General features: G+C 40.2%; 1 gene segment (V, D, J or C); it reads left to right on the plus strand.

The window, feature by feature from the left end:
- LOC101564441 overlaps positions 1–20,421 on the plus strand; it is a 123,168-nt gene extending 102,747 nt beyond the window's left edge. Inside the window, 1 exon segment of the V gene segment in view lies at positions 20,060–20,421. Within this exon segment, the coding sequence occupies positions 20,060–20,421 (362 nt within the window).
- Positions 20,422–23,323: the final 2,902 nt, after the last annotated feature.

Genomic DNA, 23,323 nt, shown 5'->3' on the forward strand with positions numbered 1-23,323 from the left:
TACAATAGGTGACTTGTGTACTATCCACTTTCAAAGGAAGTTACAGATTCTGTTGTACTTTCACACACTTGTGTGTTTGCAAGGTCACGCATTTCCTTATCACTCATTTCACCCTTTTTATTGCCAAGTGTATTTTTCATCACTCAAAAGTGACTACAGTGTTTAGAGCTGGGGTTGCATGGGATTTAAAGAGCAAGAATTCTCATCAATGGACAGTGCTGTAGGGAGAGACTGAAGTGGAATCTGAAACTGCAGGGAGCCTCCCAGAAGAGATCAATCAAGGCTTGGGTTGCCCAAGTGGGAGGAATCACAGCATAGCTACAAACGAAGACACACCCTGATTCAAAGCCATTTAACTAGGACAACAGAGGCTGCCCATTCAGCCCTTACACAATGATAAAGTAATTGATCATCAATCAATGATGGTTTCTCAAGAGCCACAATGAACAAGGCTCAGATTCTGATGAACAAGATGGCAGCTTCCCCAAGATCACTTAGAGTCATAGAACCACCTAACACTAGTTGGGAAATGTTAATCTTAGCTCACAGTTTGTAGAGGTCAGTCCATGATTACCTCTCCACAGCTGGGCAGCCTGGCAAAGGTGAAACAGTCATGGCAGGACAGCAAAAAGCAACAAGACTGCTTGTTTCTCTTGCTTTATATTCTATCCAGAGTACAAGCCTGTGGATTGGTACCTCCCATACCCAGGATGGTGTTTAATATCTGTACCCAGAACTGAGCTAAACTAATTTAGTTCTCACAGAGTCTTGATCAGGTATCAGCTTAGTCCAGCATCACACACCATAATGCAGTCTTCCCCCAGTAGCACTACCTATGAGGGTGTGAGGTTTTTAGGAGATAACGACATACAAACCATGACACATGCTCTTCCCCTCATGTTCCCCTGCCAACTATGAAAACCCACAGTCCTTGCTTTATTCTCACTGTCAAACACACTGCAAAATTCTTCTCAGGAGCAGGGTCCCTACCTCTGTGACTCTCATCCCTCCCTGGCCAGACTGATTAGAGTTGTTTTTCTGCCCATTCTGCTGCTCTTGGCCCTCACTGGCCTTGTACAACAGGTTTCAGAGACTGATCTCTTTTGATTCGGAAGCTGGGACATTTTCTCTAAAGCTCTGATTACATTGCCATACCTTCAAAAATTGTGTGCTAGAAAACAATTTTATTTGATAGTTGGAAAAATACTCTCTGAAATAGTTATCTGACATCAAGCCTTTTGCTGGACCATGACTGAACTATAGTTACCAGAAAAGATGAATGAAAAACATTAGATCTAACTTAAGGAAAGCTGAAATTTGATTAATGGAATAACCACAGTATAAAGTAAAGGCATATATCTTGTAGATTTTCACACATGTAAAAATGTATTTTTTGTTCATTTCCCGACAAAAGCAAAACTCTGTTGTAGGAAAATATTGGAGATGATGCCATAGAGCAGAGTCAGGGAGAATGAACGATCTAGCAAATTTAGATTTGGTTTGGCTCCATAGGTCAGTGTGGAGAGAAAATGTCACAGGATGTGGAGTCTACATTGCAGATATCATGGGTCTCATATTTTAAGCAGGTGGCACACAGGCCTTTCCTTCTCTGGACTCGTTTCCTCTATTCCTGGGCTTCAGGATCCGGTAGAAAACCAGCAGACAGCAGAAATGTGGAAGCTAAAACCTTCTCACTAATCAGAAAGCTGCACATACTCCTTTCACCTAATATATGTCCGTGAGTGTGAACTTGTCCAGAAAGGTATAAGTAGGACACCTTGTATATAGTTCATTCCAGTCAGAAGTAAGCATTTTCCTCACACCTGCTGGGATCCACAAGCACCTGTTAATCAACTCAGCAAAAGAAGCACAAGCTCTGCCTGAAAGTCTCAGAGCAAATACCTCATTACTCTCACCAGTGTGATCACTGTATATCAGAGTTGGGAAATTTTGCAACTCAATAATGATCTGAAGAAAAATACTTTGTTTCTCTACTCCTGATCATATTCTTTATATTTTCTAATCATAATACTTCTCTTTAAACCCAGTTTGGTCATTGAACATATTGAAGTTTGAGCCCAAACATGACCTTGTCTCTAGGACTCTCAGTGTCCTCAAATACAAAGTGACATCTTTAAGAAGAGAGGCTCACTGACTTTTGTGGTTGGGTTTTCATCCTGCTTACTCTGTGTTGTTGTTTTAGCAGCAAATGTTTTCAACTTGGACTTCCTTCCTTCCTTTCTCCTTTGCTTGCTTTCTTCTTTTCCTTATGTCAAATCCATTATTTTAGTAGAAAGAAAAATCTCTGAATTACTTCTAAATAATTTATCATGGAAAGGGTCTGACAGTACAACTATGCACACACTATGACTTGTCAGTTCCTCCACCTCGATTTCATAGGAGAAGTTGTAAATGTGCATCCAAAACAGCTATGAGAAGAAATCACCAATTTTTCAGAGAAGAAATACAGATACACTTTATTCAAACATTGTGTGAACCTTCTCCTTTTGAAAAAATATATGCACAATGATTATGGATGAGATAGGATAATTCCATGAGGCCTTTCCAAACAAGGAATATGAGGTTTAGAGCCTTCTGTTGCATCAGCAGGCATCAAGAAAATGAAAATAAAATGACAAGGAGACTTAGTTCAAAGAATCCTGATGAATCATATAAAAACATAAGTTAGCAAAGGATATCAATGTTGTGAGCAAAATAGACTCATTGTTTTGTAGAATGCAAAATGATACAAGTACCATAAAAATTGGTTACTTTTTCAGAATTAGATATATTATTGTAATATGATTCAACAATTACATTTCTAGTAAGATGCAAAGTGATAAATAGCTGAACAGCTGAGTTTCAGAACAGAGAAAAGGCAATTTGTTAGTAAATAAGTGTTTTATCAAGAAGTACAATAAGATCCCTTTCAAAAAAAAAAGAAATTCAAAAATAGGGACATGGAAAAAATTCCATGGAATTCCTCTAATTACCTTCCAAGGAATTATAGATCTAAAGGCATAGTCATAATCTATAAAAGTTCTGGAAAATAAAGACTGGATTTATTTCAATGTCTTTTCATATTCACATGCAGTGCCAATGAAAACTTCATGGAAGAATAATTTGAGAAGTGTACTTTCTTTATATTGAAAAATCTGATGCATACAAGACTTGGTTACAGAAAGGATAAACAACACGGATGAAGACTTTGTGATCAAAATCAAGAACTATACTTTAAAATCACCAATAAATAAACAAGCCTAATAAAACAAGTACAATATCTCGGAGGCACATTACTAAACAAAATTAGCAAATGACAAGCACTTACAAATTCAGTTCCTTGGCTGGGGAGAAGGTGCAGTGGAATAAACATTTCCCTGGCAAGCGCAAGGGCCTGCGTTCAATTCCTGGTTCCACAAAAAAAAAAAAAAAAAAAAAAAGGAAGAAAGAAGCAAATTCAATTTCTATCCTTTTTAGTCAGGGAACTTCAAAGTAAATAATAATGATAAATCATGACATTCATTGTTGTGGATCCAAACCTAAAATTAATCTGTCGAGCTGCTGACTTGGTGAGCTGAATTAACTCACTCTTGATGCGTGGGAACCGGCAGGGCACAAGGAAACACAACACAACTTGGTGATGATTAAGAGTCAGTGCTGATCTTACAGCACAACTCAAAAAATATGCAACAGGCATTTATCCAACATAATTGAAAACATTGTCCAGTGCCATTGTCCAGTGTGGCAGCCGCAGATAACAGCACTTCACTATGTGCCTGAAAATTCTGAAAGTACGGAGCTTGGATGTTTTCACAATAAGGAAATAAATATTTCTCGAGAATGTAGACAAGTTTATTCTGATTTAAACACCATATGACACATTGCTACATCATGTGGCACCACTATGACATTTTATTTTGGACATAAATATATAAAAATACAGTGCTTGTTAGTACCAGTTAAAAGATAATTCAAGATTAAATACATTTCACCAAAAATAATATTCTCCAGAAAAAAAGGGCAGGATAAATTTCACAAAGTTTATTCAGGTTTATCTTATACTAAAAAGAAAGATGTCATTCACTAGATGAATGGATGAAAAAAATCTGGTACAAGCACACATTAGACTACATTATAATTATGTGCTTGCTCTTTTTAAAAATAATTGAATTTTTATGCTCTCTAGAATATCAAACTTAGTTTAGACAGGTTCACTCAGTTTCAATTTTCTAAAAATTTGACTCTGTCTTCTTGTTTTGACATCTTGCTGTTACATTAGGAATTCGTAGGGTTCATATTCTAAGAATAAAATCACAGACAAGGATTATGTGATTCTTCTCTGTTCTCTGAAGGATTGTATTACTGTGTCTTTTTTTTTTTCTGCTCCTTGCCAGAGTTGCCTTGAAGACTTCTTTCCTGAGTTTGCATGGTGGGATTGTATCCACAACAGGGAGTGACTGCACAAAGGCTGCGATGAGACAGTGTGCATGTTGCCAGGATTTCACCTCTGGCATGAAATTGAAGGCACGTGGCCATATAACCTTGGACCAGCTTTTCAGGAATTGGCCTGGTTTTCACATTCATTCACATATAAGTTGAATACAAAACTTTTTCCCCCTGACTGCACTTCCATGGGCTTTCTGTACTGCATGAAGTTCTACTGGGTGCAGCTGAGGCTGGAAATTGATCATAAGTGTGAGGGCAGGACAGAGCCAGAGCTTAAATCAGTCAAGCTATCCAATTCTTAGAAATTTGTCCCCCTGGACAATTTCAGCCATTGGTTTCTAGGCAATCTTGTGTCTCATAATATTAGCCTTGAAAGGTATAAATGAATGTCCCTACTGTTGTTGTTCAGTATTCTTTTCCCACCATGTAACGATGCCTCCAGATCACCCAGCTCTTGTCTCTTGTCTTATGTTTTCTGCATTTCAGCTACCAATCCTCCATGCAGAACACCGAGAGACCAACAAATCCCTATAGAGATAAGGATTGCTATCCTCTATGGGCATCTCTTTTGATCATTAGTAACATCTCACATTCTTGCATGCATACCCAGTGTCACCTGTACCATCTGTCTTGTTATCACTGGCATTCACCTTACTTGCTGATACTCTTCTCAGACATGAATTGTGTGGCCAACATCTTGCTAAAATGTTGCAGTATCTGAGGTCATTTTTCTGTATTACATTGAACATATCATCCAGATTTGTGGAAAACGCTGGAAAAGAACTGAATATCAAGATCTAAAGATTCAGGAGCTGGGGAGATGCCTCAAAAGAATAAGTTCTTCCCTGGAAAGCACAAAGTCTTGAGTTCAATGCTTGGTTCTACCAAAATAAATAAATAAATAAATAAATAAATAAATAAATAAATACTCAATTTTGATGAATGTGTATCATGCCAACCTGGCAAGTGGGGCAAGAGTCTTAATCACTACACTATTCTGTGCAAAGCCCAGAGACAGAAAGTATATAAGGCAGGGCTGAATAGCACACCACCAGTGCCAGGTTTAGGAAATCCTCCAACCCAGCATCAGCTCTGAAGAACCCATGTAACCTTGCTCACACTCTTATTCAGCCCCCTAGACACAAATGCAAATCGCCCTTCATGCTGGAAAAAGAAATGTCTCTCATCATCGGGTACAGTGCAGAGGTTTCCCTCCTGAAGGCAACATGAACATACTGAGAAGATGTTTTTGTCTAAAGGCAGCTCCTGTGGGAGAGAGTCTTGGGGTCCCTAGCTGTTTGTTGGTGCATGAATATGGGAGAAGAAGAGTCACAGTGGCTCCCCCATGTCCTCAGGGGTGATGTCTGAACTCATACACTGGAGTCAGGGCCAAACCTGCGAATCCTGGGGAGACACTGTCACTCACCTGCACTATCACTGAGGGCTCTGTTACTAGCAATTAATGGTGGCATTGGATCTGCCAGAATCCCAGGAAAGCTTTACAGAGGGTGCTGTACTGGACGGGGAGCACATAGTATAACTCAAGGATTCAGGGCCACATTTCTATTACTGTTGACACAGCCAAGAATTAGTTCTTCTGGCAGCTGAAGTCCCTGGCTACCAAAATCACAGCTGTATATTACTGTGAAAAACACAATGAGGTGTTATCAGTGTAGCCCTCACATAAAACTCCCTGAAGTTCTACTGGCAAGAAGCACAGATTACCCATCAGCATTAAACTCGGAGCTCATCAGGGACAAAGAGGAAGGCCATAGATCACTATCTATCAGAGACAAGGGTGACACTCACTATTCATCAAGCGATTTCTGGTCTGTCACCCATATGAGCTCAAACATCTTACTTGGGTCATTACAGAAATGACCTCAACTTCTGTTACACTTCATTCTTATGGATCCTATTTTTCTGAGCTAAAATACAAATTTCTCTTCACTGACCTGCGTGCTCCACTCTGGCTCCAACTGGGCAACTCTCCCTGCTGCATCTTCAATTGGAAGTGTGAATGTTGCTCCAATATTTACACATATACAATTTTACTTCAGATACCAAATTTCTTGGTCTGCCTGACCATCTTCCTAACCTGGGCAGTAAGGCACATAGCCTCTCGATGAGATCCTTGGAATCTCCCCTGTCATCTCTTTCTTTCTCACATCTGCAAAAATGGTAGGAGCTCCTGTGCCGTGATCCAGCTTACAACCACATTCACAGGAAACAAGTTCTCAGGACTTCTGAAGGGTCATTTGTCTAAATGAAAGATGTTTGCTTAGCTGACTCCCCCAGAAAACTGCATAATGATCCTATTTTCCTCTTCTAGGAGTTGCCCATCTGCCTTTGCATGTGGCAGCCTTCTCCATCTTCACTGCATGTCACTGCAATCCCTGCTATCAAAAACACCTCTCCTTTTCTTCTGGTCTCACCTGTTCATATCACCTATTAGGACAGTTGGGATTCTTTTGAGGCTCCTGGAATAGCACAGGATAGTAACTTTCCCATTAAAGTCTTTGATTTTACTCCGTCCAAAATGTTCCTTTTCCATGACAAGATCACAAAGAGACATATCAAGGGGGGATGCAGGGAGGACCTTGAAAGGCTGATTCAACTCACCTCCCTCCTTTCCAGTCAGAACTCCACACACTGCACAAAACACTGCTGAAATTCATCTACAACAAAATATATGCATATCAAATTTCTATTCCTTTAATTTTTTTTCTTTTTTTTAACACAGAACAATTTATACGTTGTATTGAATGTGATTGATTCTCTTCCTAACCCCATTTCATCATCTTCTGTTTTAAGTTCAGTTTTTTTTTTCTTGCAGAACAGGGGGTTGAACTCAGGCCTTTGTGCTTGCCAGGCAAGAGCTTATTCTACTGAGCTACCTCCCCAGCACCAACCGCATTTCAAGTAATATTATTTATTCCATTCTGAATTTTAAGTGTGGCATGATTCCTTCACTGGAAGATTTACATATTCCAGTACCTATGATTATACTTCATAGTTTATTTTTGAAACTTCAGAATGTTCTTCATTAAAGTGTGTTCATCAGTTGTTCATTCATTTTTAGCATATTATTGTTAATCTTTATTAAAATACTAGAAAGCTCAAAAATATTTTATAGAGGCATACAAAAGATTTCCTGGTGCCTCTGGGTCTTCCTACTGAATATAATGCTGTTTCTTTTCTTTTAATTTAATTTTGAAATTCAAGTAGGCATTATACGTGCAGTGGACCATGGGAAGCAGGTAGAATATGGAAGGTGTCTTACTCCTTGAACAAGGGTCCCTATATTTTCACAGCACCCATCCCTAATAACATCTTATTTCAGCACTGAACCCTTACATGCTGGATCAAACAGCCCATTTTGTGTTGCAGAAGGGCTCGGGTATGGTTTTCTCTTGTGCATAAGGCTGAACTTTACTGTTAATGTGTTTCTCCAGGTTTCATGTCTAAAGCTAATGTACAATGTCTCTACAGTTGTTATTATGTAAATTAGTGTAGTTGCTAACAGGCTCAATGGGGTCATTGCACTCTGAAGACATGCTGCAAAACATCATGATGTACATAGTAAATACAATTTTTATTTTCTATTAAGAATGAAATTTACTGTCTACAAAGATACTCTCTGATGTGGAATGCTCACTTCCAGTTGGCCAACCACATGGCTATTCCTATCCTGTATGAGTTGTAAATACTTTTCATAAATGTCTTCTTTTCCAAGGATTTCTCTCTGACATCAAGAATTCTTAACACTTCTATCTATATCTGGCATATCTTGTTAGTCTCATTCATGGCATAATGTATTGACTGAATTTCATCCAGCACTGTAGTGTGTACTCTAGGAAGTGTAACCCTCTCTATGAAGATCACTTTGTTTGGAAAATCATTAATTATGACAGAAGGGGAAAATGGAAGGAAGGTAAAATGAATAAGGATAGTACTAGGAAAGTCAAATCCATAAGATTATGAAAAATTTCAATATCAATATGGACAGCTATGTCACAGTCATAGTAAAATGGAGGAACAATATGAAACAACTATAGTTGATTAATTATTCATGGATTCTAAAATATTTGAGAGAGTATTTTCTGAAAAGTCATTCAGCATAGAGGGTAAAATTACATTCATGTGACAAGCAGCCTGCATTTTGACACACCCATTGGGTTAGGCTCCATCAGATATCTCACTAAAATCCTCTGTCTTGTCACAGAGTGGCTCAGCTCTTGAATCCTCTGGATCACTACAAAACACAGTTGTGAAAAAATAGTTGTAAATTTGTGAAACATATTTTTGATCATAAATTTAAGTTCAAAGATTGTTCATACTAAAAAAATGAATAAAGAGAATGTGCTACATCCTTTGAAATATTATTGGGGGGGAATGCCCCAAATCATGGCAGTTTGTTGGCATCTGCCTTTTTTTTCTGCAGCTGCCACAAAATGGATGGGATAGATAGAAGTTTATGAAGGACAGGAATTCATTGATATTATGCCTGTAGCTGCCCAAGTGTTTGGCCCAAGACAATGCTGTCTTATAAAGACGGTCTCACACTGGTTCCCTGCAAGTGGATAGCATTACATGCTGAGACAACAAATGGTCAGGAAAACAGTCACTCTTAAATCAAAGTCACACACCAGGAGCTTGCTAATCCTTTACACCATTAGGGAGTTAACAAACAAAGAAGAGATACTCACGATACCATCTCTTCCCAATATTTACATTTCCAAAAAATTTATTTGAGTATTAAGTTTCCAATAGAAGAAATATGGAGGAACAACACAAATCATTTCAGTTGTCGAAAAGTAATTTTCTGATTGGAAGACCCTGAAAGCATTTGCCAAAATCATAAATTGATTAAAAGATATGTAAACTATTTGGATGCACCCAGAATGGAATCATGTCACCAAGCTAGAGAGCAGATCCTTGTCACATGAGTGGCATGCTACCCCCGTGTGAAAGACAAGATCTGGAGTGGTGTCTACACTAAAATTGGGAAAGCATACTAGCTGCAGCACCCAACATCACAGCAGAGGGCAGAATAGAGTTTCTGTGCGCCCCAGGAGCAAACAACCCATGCTAAAGAAGCCCCAGCCCACTTGTAGGAAACACAGCTCAGGAAGGCAGAGTCAAATTCTAATCAGATGAAGACAGCACCCAAGGAGAGAGAGAAGGAACAGAACTCATCAGTGTTGACATTAAGTCCATCGAGCCACCTGAACCCCATATTTGCACTGCTTGTCCTGCAGAAAACACTGGCGGTTAGTCATTCTCATCTACCAGTGAAAGCAAGTTCATCCCCATCCTGAAAGGAAGCTAAAATCTGGAAAGAACAGGGGGGCCCTAGTGCAAGGGACACATCAAAGACCCATAGACCCTGAAGTTATGACTAGCAAAGAATGACGAGTTGGGTGGATGGCTCATTAGAATAAATGCTTGGCTGGAAAGCTCAAGGGCCTGAGTTCAATCGCTGGTTCCGCCAAAAAAAATTTGGTTTTTCTTAGTGTTCATACAATAAGTATAGATCTATTTTCTAAGGATAAATGCATTACTTTGCCCATGTAGTTGGTCAATATTAATTTTGTATTTACTGCAATAGATGATGCTGATATTATTAATCTATCAAGGTAACAAAACTGATGCTATTAAATTACTTTTCTGACAAGATGATATCTACATTAACTTTACATTGTTAAAATACAGTTCCCACCACTGCAGATATGGATACTGAGCCCAACATGCTACAAATTCACATATCATTTAAGTAGAGGTTGTTGAAACCTGGAATAGAGGCAAATGTCTATAAGTAGCCATATACCAGGAAGGTATGGTGTGTTCATCTTCCTACTTCACTGGGAAGATGAAGTCAGCTGAAAAAATCTCCACATTAGAAAAAAAAGTAAAAGGAAAAAAAAAAGCATTACTACAGTCCAACAAATCTCAACACAAATAAATCAAACAATCATGAAAAGAAAAGCAAGAAGACAGTCCAACAAAAGGCTTCCCGGAACTCCGATTCTCCAAAAGCTGACCCACGTGGCATTGGAGGATAAGAAGGTGAATCCCTCAAACTTAATGATCCAATGTGGTTTTATGGGGGAACAAGAAAACTATTCAAAACGAGACAACAAGCATGGTCACAGAAGGTCTAGACGAGAAGACATGGGCCTAGTTAAACAAAAGCAGCAGTAAGTCTGAAACAGACACTAAAATGAAAGTAAAGGAGCTAAGAGAATGATGCAAAAGATACATGAAAGGCATGGAAATGCTATAAAGTGGCTTCAAACAAAACTCAGGGGCTTCAATCATTTCTTCATACTAAGGGAAGATGAAGTGACCAATGGCAGTGTAATACAGATACCTGTAGAAGAGAGAGAGAGAGAGAGAGAGAGAGAGAGAGAGAGAGAAACTAGATAGCTGGCTGGCCAGAAAACTCAGTGGTTCGAAAATGCCTGTTTAGGCAGGCTCAGAGACCAGGCTTTGGTCCCAGGTGTGAGATCCCCAGCATGATAGCCCCGCCTCAGGGCTGGCTGAGATGGCAATTGAGACTGGGTGTGGTGGCGCATGCCTGTAATCTCAGTGCTTGGGAGGCTGACAACAGGAGGATCAGTACAAGTCCAGTCTGTGTAGTGAGACCCTGGAGAGCTCGTATTAAATACAATGACAGAAAAGCAAAATAGTAAGAGTGACAGAAAAATGAATAAGTAGTTCTAGAAGATGCAAATAAGATTAACTTAAGGTTAATTAGAATTAGGCTAAAATAAACATAAGTAGCACCAATGGCAATTGGCATGAAAACCTTTTTTTTTTTCTCAAATACTAATCACTTGTCACAGAGTAGTCCTTCACTTATCACAGAGTGTAAGCTCCAGAAACTCCCATGATAAGTGAAAATCAGCAAATAGTGGTGTTATATTTATTTTAGTATTTAGTTATATCATAAGGCTTTATATACCCTTTCAGCAATTATATAAGCATTGACCATAATTTTGAAAAATCTTATAATATTCTCCACCATTTTCTAAATGCATAAAGCTATATAATGCTATCAACATATATGTATGGTACACTACTAAAAATCCCCGCTGATATAATGAAAAATCCATGATAACTAATTTAGATTAAATTTTTTGAAAATGAGTGAAACAGTGAGTGCACAAAACTCAAACAGTGAAATAGTGAGGGACTGCTGTAATGGGTGAAAGCATTAAAAGCAAAGTAAAAAATAAACACTGCAGATGTGTGAGGTGTCTATAACTCAGTACCCATGATCAGGGAAGAACCTCTCCACAACACCTCACAGCTGTGGAGTTAGAGAAGCTGGAGAGGAAATCAATGTGAAATTTTCAAGACCCACATCTGATGAAGGTAGACCATGACAGAACGAGGCAGGAGCACCAAGGTATACTGTGCACCACAACCCAATAGCACCTGCCTGGTGGATTCTCCAGAAATGACAATTTCACATCTGATGGTGTCTTAGAAGACAGAAGTCAAACCCTCAGCCCCTCCCTTTTTTTTACATGCTCAAGAGGGGCATCAACACCCCACACAAAACCACACAACAGGGTGAAGCTTAGGTAGAGATAATCCCCCAATCACCAGCACCAGCTTGGCTTCCCCCTTACATAGTAGCAAGTCCCATGTACCAGTGACAGTCACCATGGCTCAGTCTCCTATATTGCCCCCCTTAAAACACACATGCAAATTAAGTTAAGTGCTAGCAAAATAAGTTTCTGCCACCACTTGGGCTGTTGTAGAGGTCTTCATCTTTCAGGAAACATGCAGAAAATATGGACCCTTCTGTGCCTGATGGTGGCTCCCCTAGGTATGGGCTCTGGTCTCTAGAAGATTAAGGAACCTGGGTGTGGGAAGGGAAGGACTCATAATGACCCACTTTATCCTCAGGTGTGCTGTCTGATCTGACACTTGAGGAATCAGGACTAAACCTGCTGAAGCCTGTGGAGACCTTGTCCCTCACCTGCACTGTCACTGGCGGCTCTGTCTCTAGTAGTTACTACTGGCATTGGATCCGCCAGCCTCCTGGGAAAGTTCTACAGTGGTTGGGGTACTGGGTAGGTAGTGCATACTACAACTCAGCTTTCCAGGGCCGCACCTCCATCACTGTTGACTTAGCCAAGAACCAGTTCTCCCTGCAGCTGAACTCCGTGACCACCGAGGACACAGCCATGTATTACTGTGCAAGAAGCACAGTGGTAGAACTTCAGTGTGAGCCCAGACATAAACCTCCCTGCGGGTGTACTTTTGGCCAGCAGGGGGCGATCATGACTATCAAGGTCAGAAAGGAGCAAATTTGATGATGATAATGCATAATATAACAACTGTTAATTTTCTATTGTTGTTTTGAAATTGTGTATAATTTGTATTACTGTATGTTACTTTGATTCTGGTTCTCTTCTTGTTGTGTGTTTTTGTCTTTGTTTTTGCCTTTTAAATGAAATAAAAGGAATAGATAGTGTGGTTGGGGATGTTCTTTCAGAGTTCCTGTGGCCCTGCCTACTCATGTCATCCCCGTTCTGCCATCCTCCACTCCATCAAATGTGTTACTTAGGTATTCGCAGATTCACTCCTCACCTTCTAGTACACTTGTTGCCTGTGGAGACACCGCTAGTGCTTGTGTTTTAATCTTTATTTTATTCTCTCCACCCTCAGTGCAGAGAAATTATTACCATAGGATTGCGTGGGGTGTATTTCCTCCAGCAACCCTTTAAAAATAAACCTAATATTGCTTGTTCTCTTGTACATTCAAGTGATCCCTTCATTATGAGAACGCACATTTCATGACCTCCAATTCTAACGTATTCTTTGTCACTTTGCACAAGAGAAATTTGTTATTTTCTAGCCCTGTGTCCCCCCAAACAATGGTAATGGCTTTTATTTATATCTTGATAAGTTTTCATGATGCAAGGTTGCCTCGTGTCTAATATCCCAAAACATTCAAAAGTTTTTCTCAAGAATGAGGTAACTTGACTGCTTTAGGCAATGATAAATCAACCTGCCCTCCCATATATGATGAACTTCCAGTTTCTGTGACTCCCAACCCAAAATACAAAAACATTTAGCTGATTTAGTATAAAGGAGAAAAGTTATTTTCATGTCAGCATGTATTTTGACAAAGCTATCGGGAGGGACTCGTGAACATGTCTCATGAAATTTTTCATATGTTTGACTGTGTAGCTGAACTCATAAAAACATTCTCATGGCACAAAATTCACTTGTGAAATGTTTCCTGTAACTATGGGGACAATAACAATTGATAATAACCCTGAATTCCAAAACTTGTTTATCTACACTAAAGAATGCAGTAAGAGAACAGGCCTCAGCATTTGCCATATTATGACAAAAAAGGTCTCTATGTTATGCTGATTTTTGTATGATAGCTGAGTCGATTTTCAGTTGCCGTAACAGAGTGTATGAGCACAAGAATTAATGTATGAAAGACAAGAGTTCATTTAGCTCATGGATCTGGATGCCCAGGAGCAAGGCCCCAGCCCCTGCCGGCTTGCAGCAAGGTATTCACACTGTGTCATCATAAAGGTTTGGGGACAGCTGAATTCAGCGTTTGCTACTGAGAGTATGGTTGTTGGGGACAAAGTTGTGTGATTGCTGGATCAGTCTACTGAGTGAACAGACCATGAATTTTCTAGCAGTCTAGATAAGATAACTGGGCAGAAAGAATCCTGTTTCTCTCCACATTAACTTCCTCCCTTATGTTCTTTTTTCCTTTAGTATTCTGTCATAGTGTAAGTCAATTAACACATCTGTCTATGTAATTGGAATATTCTGAAAGAGTTTTAATAAAAGTTTGGGTCTGGACTCTCAGTAATATTGTAATGTTGTGTAGGCACTAGGAAAAACCTGGACAGTACCAGAAGAGGCTATCTCCTCCTAAGCCTTAATTCAAGTCTAGCAAAGATTTAAAATAGCTCTTCTGTATGTAGAGTTTCTGGAGAGTTTACACTGTGTGATAAAAACTTTCCAATGTTAGTTTCTCAAACAATGTTTCAAGTTACTGCAGTATAAAAGAGGTTCAGCTCATTCCCCAAGTAACTGGGGGAGAAATGATGTGGGCTTTACACATTTGAAATTGGGGTTTAGTGGTCTATTGTCATAGCACATGAATGTGTTGCCCAGGGCCTGATTCTCACTCTCTGGAGCCACAAGGGTGACCACGTGGGGATGACTATCAAGTGAACGTGGTGCCACCCCTCTCCCTAGTCCTCCACACATGCTCCCTGGCCAGCTCATGACAACCCAGCACAAGGCTCTGACCACATGCAGCTGCCCAGTCCTGATCTTCCCTACCTCTGGATCCCTGAGCCTCAGAAACCAATATTCAAAAGTCAGAAATTCCTCTAAAACTTGTGATTCAGAATTGAGCTCCCCATTTGTAGGAGGACAGATCCAGGCTCGTATGTGGCTGGCAACCTCTCTTACCTGGATGTGGCGACATTTAGCTTATTTGGAGATCTCCATAACAATTTCAAAACTAATGTGATGTGATGATTATTTCCACAGAAGACTGTATTATAGGAGTAATAGTCTGTATTAATTTGCCAGCCTCTGATATGCATTCTCCAAATTGGGAGTGTGCTCACTTGGCCCAGTTCTTTGTTCCCCTTTCGCTTATATAGTTTCAGTGGTCGGCATGGTGACCATAATGGAGTGCCTTGGTTACCAATGTGGTGCTTCTAGAACAAAGTGACAGCCTGGGGCATATGCTTCCATTCTACCTCCTTTAATCAGTCCTGCTTCTTCCCTTATTTATTTATCTTTGTGAGTTTAACAAGGTAGGAGAAGGAATGAAGGATGGGGCAATTTAGGCAGGGTCAGATAGGGGTGACCCAGCTCAGGTGTCCCTCTATCACTAAAACATTCTGGGAAGAGGTCAAACCGAGTTTATTCTGCTCCAATTTCTCCTATTTCTAATGTGAATTGGATACTAGACTAGAACTTCTTTTTTTTTGGTGGTGGGGGGGAACCAGGGATTGAACTCAGGCCCTTGTGCTTGCCAGGCAAGTACTTATTCTACTGAGCTATCTCCCCAGCTGCCAAAATTCAGGAGGATTTTTTTTTGGCTGGCTCAGAATGCCTTCAGGGCAGGTTTAGTAAGGCTTGAGGATCTGGAGATTGAAACACAGCAACCTGAGCCTGACTGCTCTGTTTAAGCAGCCACTAAACAACTGAACAAATGGGCTGGCCCCCAAAACTAGAGCTTCTTTGGCTCAGGACAAAATTGACCAAAGGCCACCATCTTGTATAGGAAGTGCACTGTTTTACATCCCAAACAACAATGAAGAGTTCTTTTTTAATCTGCAATCTCTATAGCTTCAGAAATTTTTTGATGATTGGGCAATGGTCTTTCTTACTGTCATCATAGACCTCTATTTCACTTGCATTTCTCCAATGACCAAGCGTGCTGAACATTTTGTTTTCTGTCTCTAGGTGGATGTTTTCCCTTGCCGTGTAGCTTCTGCATTGTCTTTAGCCATTTATAGTGTGTGGTGGATCCATCAGGCTCCAGCAAACAGGCCAGAGTGGATGGGTATTATACTGGTTGATTGAGGCACAGATTATAATTCAACCCCCCAATCTCAGGTATGCATCAGCAGGGATAACACTACAGCCAAGTTTCACTAGCAGTGATCAACCTGACATATGAGGACACAGCTAAGTATTAGTATGGGTGAGAAACAGTTAGGGGACATCATCGTGAACACAAACACAAAACTCCCTAAGGTGCAAGGTCAATAGGTGTCACACAGGACACACTGAGCTCATGTGTGGCTGACAATCAGGTGCAGATTCCAGGGGCTGCTCTGCTGATAGAGTGTGATTCTTTTTCCTCCAGTCTCCAGATTTACAAATAACTTCTGCAATATTGACTTCAACAATCTTTAATTTGCCTTTCTTTTTTTGCCATACTTTTATTGATAAACAAATAGCAATGAGACAGTCTCAAATCAAATAGGTAGGACTATTTCAATAATTAACACACTGCATACATTCTTCCTAGTGGTTAATTGCTGTACAAGATGCGGACCTGACATCCTATTTACAAACACCATTAGAACAAATCATTCTATTCATTAAGAGAATGTAACTATATATCTATCCCAACCACTTTGAATATACAGATACAAAATGGACATTCATCTGTATGACTTTTTTTTTAAGTTGCGTTATTTGAATATTATAGGTTTGTAAACTCAGCAAAATATTCCAAAAGAGTCCAGTAGCCCATAATAGTATTGGATCTTACACTAAACTAACAATCAGGTTTTTCAAATTTTATGTAATTTTAGAAATTTATCTTCTATTTATTAGTGTAAGTTAGCATTACAGGCAATTGACATTCATCCAAGGGAGTGAGTGGGTCCATGTGTACAATAGACTTGATTCTTTATAGACTCACTTTCTTGTTCCCTTTGCCTCTACTCTCCCTCTACTGGATCTCATTTTCCCATTTTTATTTAAGCTAATATCATTGATTAATTTTATGTTTTGGGGACAAGTTCTCAGTATGCAGCTCAGATATAATGATCTGCCTATTTTCAGCCTCCCTAGTTATGAGATTACAGGCATGTGCTATGAAGTCTGGTCTCAGTGGCCAGCTCAGCATGCTGATTTGACAGAATTTACCTGGAGTACAAACGAGGTTATGCACATTTGTACAGTAAAAGTTTGTGTATAAATATTGAAATGTCAAAATGAAAATACTCAGTGTACCAAAACAAATTTATGTTGAAATAAACTATTTCAATGGTGCATTATATGACATATTCATTGCTACTTACCATTTTTAAATAAATAAATTATTTCTTTTATTTTGTCACAGATACTGATCAAACAGGGTATTTATCACTCAGGGTTCCTCAGAGAAGCTCAAACAGAATGTATGATTATGAAGAAACAGATATTTCCCAGAAAATTGGGGAAACTTTGTTCTATTGCCCACGGTTCTTGTAAAGTCCCACCTCTGCTGTTGAGGCTATAGGTGGAGACCCAGGGACCTGCAGGTGCAGGGGACCTGGAAGCTTCCTGCAGGAGAATCTCTGCTGCTCAGGAACACTCAGGAATTGTTGCTTTTAGGCCTTGGCTGACTAATGAACTCCACATTTATGTGAGAGGACAGTCTGCCTGACTCAGAGTCCACTGAATGAAACACTCCACTCATCCCAGATATACCTTAAGTCATCATCAGGGCCCACAGGATGACTGCTTCACACACAAGCCCACCCACCTACATTCTGAGCCAAGCTCTGCTGCCTGGCACACGATGATGACCCAGGAGCAGCTCCAGGATTGAACAAGCAGTTTCTTCCACCCCTGCTGGACTCCATGCATAAAGAAAAGAAAAAAAATATGAAAATAAAATCATGTATGGCAAAATAGAAAAAAAGAGTTTATCACCTAATGTTCACTTAGCAGATTTTGATGAAGATTTGGATACCAAAAGTGTATATACTGCATCTATGAAGTCACAACTGGCATATACAGAAGAATGATACTCATATATGAAGGGGATGTAACAACAGACATCAAATGTGCATAAATACAAAATTATGCAAGTGTATGTGACCTTTTCACTTAGAAATTGACAGAAAACCATGGATAGAAATTGGCGGTGATAAACAGTTTCATTTGGAATTCACCAGAATTCACTTTCCTGGCATTCTAATGAGGCATTATCAGGCACCCATCATTTCTACAGTTATGGGCAGCACGTCATGGGTTTCAGGGTGCTGGTTCCTCCTCTGAGGGCTGCACCACACCACCTTCCTCTGCCAGCCTGCTCTGCCCTGCTCTGCTATGTCTTGTGCTGAGCCCGCTCAGGGGCACCTCAGAGCACATCCTGTTCTTCTTGCTCATACCAAACCCTCATCTCATAATCATTTGAAAGAATCCTCAATTCATGCTTGCCCTGTTCACCTATGGTGCATTCAAGAGCCTGCCAGGGAAATTTTATTCCTCTTTATCAATCACATGGCTGCCCCATTCTTCCATTCTTTTTCCTCTCATGTGGAACCCAATGTCCCCATCCTGCAGTGATTGCAGAAATCTCCAGGATACTCACCACAACATTTTATCATAAAAAATTCAAGACCTGTAATGGCACAAACGTACTTGCAGTAGTTTCTATTTTCCCACCTAGATGCTCTATGCTGACGCTGTTAGTTGGGTCATTTTCCTCCCTCCATTGAGAATTTCTCTCAGTGATATTATGAATAACTCTCATTTGTTAGACTATTAATCTTCATGTGATTCATACTAAAGTAAAATCTCAACTTTATTGTAACTCTTGTTTCAAGCATTTTTTTAAACAGACATCTTCCTCACAAACATAAATATAATGCTACTTGATTAACCAAGAGTGTAGATAGTATGTCTACTTACCATCCATATCAAAAAGCATCAAGTGGACAGAGGGCAACTGTCCAGCTCTGCAGGGTCCCTGGCCCAGAGCTGCTCCAGTGCTGTGCAAAGGACCATTCAGTGGAAGCCTCAGCAGTACTGCAGAGGTGCAAACAAGAGCATCCTCAGTGTAACACAGAGAACATTCAGGTAAGGAAGGTGGGGTGGACCAGGCTGGGAGGTCCCAGCATTGCATGCCAGTGAGCTGTGAGCATTTTGCTATATTTTATCCTGTCTTCCTCAGGACTGAGGCCCAGTACATGGGAATGGGAGGTGAGCATCTTTCACTAACACAATGCACTTCTGTCATGTTAAAGTTAGCAGTGTATCGGAAGCTTTCAGGTTTGGGGCTTACCTGGAGAGGAACAGATGGTCTTGTCTGATGATGAAATTTGCTCCATTCTTCTCCCTATATAATGCCCTGAACTGATAATGCCTAGGACAGACTTACACAGACACACAAGGACTAGGAGCCTCTCAAATCTAAACTGTTGGAGAGAATTTGGTTACATAAGATCCCAGCTGAATGAGGAATACCACCTCCGTGGATGGAAACACAGAGCGAAAAAGGAACAGAAGAACAGCGGACAAACTTTGCATCAGGAGCATAGGTCTCCTCCTATACGTCCTTTTGCATCTCTAGTAAGAGCCCAGGTCTCCATGGCCTGCGCCATCCCAGATCATCCACTGAAATTGACAGAGAAAACACAAAAACTCTGAGAATATCTCATTCTGCTCCCTTTCTTCTATGCTTCATTTTTCATCATTCTGTCCTGCCCAGTGCCAAAATCTGCACCCTCTAACCCATCCAGATTTCTCTATTTTTGGAAGTTGGATAGAGGGTCATGACACAGGAAAGAGTCCCAGTGTGATTTAGAACCCTTTTCTCAAGTCAGATGGTAAAGCCCTCTCCACAAGCTAGGTCTATTTATCCTTCAGAAACCTCCCATATGCAAAGCAGCCTCCTATTTTATGTTGAAAGCTCAGCCCTGGCTTAGCAGTCCAAATCTCCTCACACAGAAGCCTTCATCAGAGCATGGAATTCCTTCTGCTGCTCCTCTGCCTGGTGGCGTGTCCCTGCTGTGAGTGCCTCAGGGTTTCACTGGACAGATCTGGGCATCGGGTGTCAGGTCCATTGACTCATGGTGATGCTCCTTTTCTCCAGGTGTCCTGTCCCAGGTGCAGCTGCAGGAGTCAGGACCTGGTCTAGTGAAGCCCTCAGAGACCCTGTCCCTCACTTGCACAATCTCTGGATTTTCTGTAACTGAATATATTGCAGGCTGGATTCGTCAGGCACCAGGAAAGGGGCTGGAGTGGATGGGTATCATATGGAGTGGTGGAAATACAAATTATAACCCAGCCCTAAAATCACGACTGAACATCGGCAGGGACACCTCCAAGAATCAACTTTCCTTAACACTGAGCAGCCTGAAGACTGAGGACACGGCCATGTATTACTGTGCAAGATACACAATGAGGAGCCCTCAGCATGAGCCCAATCATAAACCTCCCAGCGGTGGTCTCTAAACACCAGAGGGCGCTCAGGATTCACTGGTTTCCATGTCAGCCTCAGGAGCAGGTCCACAAGGCCCAGGGAGTAGAAGCTTTTACAGTCTCTGGTTCATTTGTGCTGTTCTGGCACTGTTCTAGACTCACTTGTCGTTTCATATTCTATTGATTTTTTTTTTATTTTCTTATCTTTTCTACTCAGGGTAAATTTTTGTTTATTTCCCTGGTTTCCTCATATTTAAGATATTTCACACATTACCGAGCTTCTCTGCATTTTAAGATGATTCTCATTGTGTAAGCTCCTGACTGTGGGTACAGATCTCAGGAAAGTCTCCATCATGTGCAAAACTTATGTTCACTTGTTGAGCCTGTTGGGTGAAGATCTGTGACTTCTTTGCACTGGTGCAACTCTGCAAAGGGAACACGACCATGGAAACACCCATTATTAGAAACTGCTGATGAAAGTGTCCACCAGCTCAGTACAGTGTGCATCCTCATCACTAATCTATTCATCTTTGACATTTGCATAAGTCACAGGGTAGTTTCACACAAGAATACAAAATGCTGTTTAGTTTGAAAATGTGTGTTTTTTTTTTTTTCTTAAAATCCGGAAAACAAATTTTTAAAATGCATTTGGTGCAGGGTCTCCATATGCAGCTTGGACTGATTCTCCTATTTTCAACCTCCTCAGGGCTGGCATTATGGGTGTGTGCCACCACACCCGGCCTTTGTGGTGTGCTCAGTGCACCTGGTGGCAGGGTCAGCAAATACTTTTATGTTTCAAGGTGAACACATTCCCCGCTGAGGAGGACAACACTCTGGGCATTACAAGTGCTTCTGTTCCTGGTATTCCCAATCTTTCTCATTTTTGAAAATTTTGTTCTTATTTTCGTGTTAAGGAAACTAAGAACATTACTATAAGGCTTTCATACTTTCTAGTTTGCTTGTGTGTGAAACTCTGAGGCATTTCTCGCAGAGAACAAACTCGAGCTATAGAAGTGTCATCTCTCTCAAGAGTTCCAATCCTCATGCACTGCCCCACTCCTAATTTTCCAGGATAACTAAAGTATGAGCAAATATGTGTGCTCTCATGGCTGTGGGAGATTTCTGTAAAAGGAAAGTTCTGCATCTTTTTTTTAATTTTAGTGGATTAGGTCACTCTGTGTATTGATTATTTATATTCCAAGGGGTTATTGAGAAAGAAGCGATCACTGTTGCCATTTTGTGCATTGTTTTCTTATATTTTGATGCTTCTTTCTCTTCCTTATTTTCAGTTTGTAGTAATTTGTTTATTTGTGGAGGACTATGATAGCCTGTACTCTATTATTTCTGTTTCTACCAGAAGTTGTTTCTCTCTAATATTGTCTTGAATTTGGTTGACATAGTTATAGTTTTTAAAGCATAACATGTGTTAGGAAAGCTTTTTTAAGGTCTAATAACTCAAATTCAGTGACATAATGTTCTCAACATTCATGCCCATTTTATGACATTAATGGGATATATTACATATTTTCACTTGTGCATTAATAATTACTGATTTCTATTTTTATAAAATTTTAACAACTGTTTGTTTTTATTTTCACCCATGCTGTATATATAGCGTGGCCCTTTTTGTTTTCACACTGGTAGCACATTATAAATTAGACCGTGTATTAACATTATGAATAAGCTTTACTTTTTCACTGGTCTTACAGCAGTATCTTCTTTGGTGTTTAACATAAATGTAGTCAGGGAGGTAGATTTAGGGCATGGCTGTGTGAGCATATTAATTGCATAGTTTTATGCTAACATAAGGAACTCCACTTTAGCTTCTAACCTACTGTAGTAAAAAGAATTACTAAGGCAGATGCACTGAGTCAACTTCCCATGACAGTGCTGAGTTTCCTCATGCTCGCTTTTAGTTCAAACACTGTAACCATAAAAATAGAAATACATAAGTCTACGAAAAGGAGCAACCATCAAATTATAAGAGGTATGCTAAAGCATTATGTCACTGTGGTTAAGTTTGTGACCAATGCGTTACCGGCCCATGGCATGAGGGCAGCCCCTAGAGAGCCTGAGTCCTCCTGCCCGTGGAGCCACCCTTTCCAGCTGAGAAGTCTTCCATGGCTGCAGCCTCACCAGCACCTGATCTGGCCACTTTGGAAAAGCAACTGTGACCACCTGAATCAACAGCTGTGATATTGTGCCATGGTTACACTGGAAGCTAAGATAACATTCCATTGTAGTAGCCCTGGAAACTAACATTCCACTGCGCTTGCCTGGAAAACAAAGAATTTACTTATGCTGAGAGCAAAGCAAGGACAGGGAGAACATTTTCTGACCTGCTAGTCAGAATCATAGGTGACCAGTCTTTTTTTTTTTTTAAATCAAACTCGATGGTTTCAACTTTTGATGTCTTGAAGAATTTCTCCCCATTTTTCGGTTTCAGCTGGAGATTTCCAGTAAGATTTTCCATGTGCAAAACCCTCCTGTTGGTGGGGAGGTAGGTGACCACTGTGGCTGTAAGCCACTCCTGGGTGGTTTTGGCAACATAGGTGAATACACCTAGCCATCCAGGAGCACCTGAGGTCAGGACTCCACATTGGTGAATGGGACACACAGAGCCATACACTGTGCAGGTAAGACTTAGTTTGCTTTCCTTTTCTTTTGATTCCATCCTTTGACTTTCAGCCTATCAATGTCTTTATGGATTAAATGTGTTTCTTGCATACAACATATTGTTGGATTTTGTTTCCTAATCCACTGTGCCAGTCTATTTCTCTTAATTCGTGAATTGAGTCCATTTACACTGATGGTTAGAATTGAGGTGTATTGACTTACGTTTGCCATGTTATTTACCTGTTATCGTTTACTCCTTTTTCTCCTGTGTTTAATTGTGTACCCTATTTAGTTGGTTGCTTCCGATCTCATTCGTGGA

Source organism: Octodon degus, unplaced genomic scaffold, assembly GCF_000260255.1.
Source record: "Octodon degus isolate 3935 unplaced genomic scaffold, OctDeg1.0 scaffold00284, whole genome shotgun sequence".
NCBI lineage: Eukaryota > Metazoa > Chordata > Mammalia > Rodentia > Octodontidae > Octodon > Octodon degus.